Here is a 2,359-nt window from a genome sequence, read left to right as displayed (position 1 = left end):
AGCCTTCTGGCAGAGATACAAAATACTCATGAACCCAGAAGTTCCCGACCAAATACCTCCTTCAAAGTATGGTGATTGCTCGACCTCTCTGAAAACAGAAAGGAACACTTAGCTATAGGGCAACCCCTGAAGTAAGCTTATTTTATCACTTATAACTTTTCTGAAAGACGAAAGCCAACACATTCAATTCCAGTTGGACACTCTTCGCACGATTAATTTGTTAAGCCAAACAGGTGTTGAACTGATTGCAAAAGACTACGCGAGAGCGGTTGGAGAAGAGTTATAGACGGTCAAATGATGTGTCAAATTGTTGGCAGATAGGACAAGGCTATTTTTCTACAGGGTAATATTGCTTCCTACGTATATATAAACAATGCAAAAAGTTGAGATAGGTTTTATTCTAAACCAGATTAGCAAAACGACATTGTCGGAATGTCATTCCTAGTTGTTTATTGTAATAACTACTTTTATCCTTGTATAGTGCACCAGCTAACTTGACAGCAGACCGCTTGTATTCGAATGACACAATAATAGGTATAACATAACGAATGACGTAACGAATGGCGTAACCACTAGGTAGGAAACACAGAGACAGCAATCCATGAGACAGCAATTACTTGTACACAGAATGAGTAATAGTATTACATGCAGTAGCAAGAGTAAATGATATAGGCTTATAAAATAATACATGCACGCATACTAGGTTACTATATATACATAGACCACACCTCCCCCTGATCTCCAAGATCAATTAAAACCAGCTACATAAAAATCTGGGGGCTTCCTAGCTGGTCTAGTGGCATTGTTAGCTGCAGTTGAATAATTGTTGTGACTGTCTTTAGTTACAGGTGGAGTTTCAATGTTTATTTAACCCTCAGTTGACTCGTTAGTATTAGTATTAGCTATGTCTAACTCACAGTCTAAAGTAGCTGGCTGTTTATCAACTCTCCAACAAAATCTTATGTCTCTTATATGGCGAGTCTTGTCATCCACTTTAACCGCTGTGTTGGAGACCAAGGAAGTTACCTTACCAGTTTTCCACACTGATGTGCATTTGGCGTTACCTGGTTTTACATACACCTGGTCACCCACTTTGTAAGGGTTTAAACTAATGTCCCGTTTAGCCGATATTCTAGTAGTTTCTTGTTTCTGAGGATTGTAATTAAACAATCTCCTAAATGGCACAACACCATCGGCATTAGAAAAATTGTTGTACCAATATAGCATGTCATTGACAGTGCCATCGGAGCAGGCAAGCATGCGTTTAATATTACGATAATTGCGTTTTATCACTCCATTGCCAGAAGCTCTAAAAGCACAACTGTAAATATGATTTATACCCCATTTGTCAAGAAGAGGCTTGAACGATCTATAGCAAGGTCCATTATCTGACAATATTTCCACTGGAGACCCGCGCTCACAAAATATGTGGTCTAACTGTTCCATGACAGCGGGAGAAGTTTCGTTTCTTAACTTTCTCCAAATTGCCAACCTGCTCGGTCCACAGCCAATAACAGTCAAGTACGGGATTCCCTGGTAGTGTGTTATATCAGTTGCTAAACGATACCAATCACTTTCCATGTCTACTTGACCAGTTTCCCAATGAGCTGGTGCAGGATCGACTCGTTTGCACACATGACAGTGCTTCACTACTTCTTCAATGTCTTTCTTTTTTACAGTAGGCCCCCACCTTTCTGTGGCTAAATACCATGTACGATCAACGCCTAGGTGATAAGCTTCATGTAGATCACGCAGTTTCCCTTCTATACTGTCAGAAGTTGTTAGATTGACAGCACATACTCATTTCTCCAACCATTTGCGAAGAATTCTAGTCAGTTCATCAGCTTTATTGTCTTCAGACTTTACGAGAGTTATTTGTAATACCAACTGATACTCACTGATTAGATCATATAGAAGATTGAGGCGTCGCTTCACCAGCATTTCACTGAGGCCGCTCACCTTTGGTCTTTTACAGTCCTGTAATACAGATTTCACCCATCCAAATATTGTGGCAGAGTCTGTCAAAATTGTCACATTTTTGAGATTCCATTTCATAGCCATATTGATTGCTTTGATAACTCCTTCTAACTCTGCCATATTGATATAGGCCCCATCATTGACACCTCTCAACCAACTTGAATCCTCTACTATCTGATTATCAATTTCGACACATGCTCCTATTGCCAAGCTGCTAGCATCCCACCACACTACCACTCTCAGATGCAGGTACTTTCCATTGGCCAGTTACAGGGTCATGGCGGTGTATGCAATTATCAATCTCAACTAATTTTTTCTTGACATTACTGGGTACCTTATCGTCCCACCCATGAGCGTTAACTTCTCTTTTGAGATAGCTACA

At 40.1% G+C, this 2,359-nt stretch overlaps 1 protein-coding gene across 1 annotated transcript; it reads right to left on the bottom strand.

Annotated features, from left to right (window-relative positions):
- Positions 1–867: 867 nt before the first annotated feature.
- LOC137398325 (uncharacterized) lies at positions 868–2,097 on the bottom strand. Its single transcript, XM_068084432.1, has 2 exons — positions 1,899–2,097; positions 868–1,724 (listed from the first exon to the last, which is right to left on the bottom strand). The coding sequence occupies exons 1-2, from the start codon at positions 2,095–2,097 to the stop codon at positions 868–870; spliced, it is 1,056 nt and encodes a 351-aa protein (XP_067940533.1).
- Between the last annotated feature and the right edge of the window lie 262 nt (positions 2,098–2,359).

The sequence above is a fragment of the Watersipora subatra genome, chromosome 6 (genome assembly GCF_963576615.1).
Source record: "Watersipora subatra chromosome 6, tzWatSuba1.1, whole genome shotgun sequence".
Lineage (NCBI taxonomy): Eukaryota > Metazoa > Bryozoa > Gymnolaemata > Cheilostomatida > Watersiporidae > Watersipora > Watersipora subatra.
Note: the sequence above shows the minus strand (reverse complement) of the source record. Positions and strands in the feature narration are given on the sequence as shown.

What these genes read in the sequence shown, in the direction of transcription:
- LOC137398325 (XM_068084432.1), bottom strand. Translation starts at nt 2,097, where the DNA reads ATGGCAGAGTTAGAAGGAGTTATCAAAGCAATCAATATGGCTATGAAA. An exon ending in TCTTCTATATGATCTAATCA is followed by an intron (nt 1,725 to 1,898) that starts GTGAGTATCAGT and finishes CTTATCACCTAG; the next exon opens with GCGTTGATCGTACATGGTAT.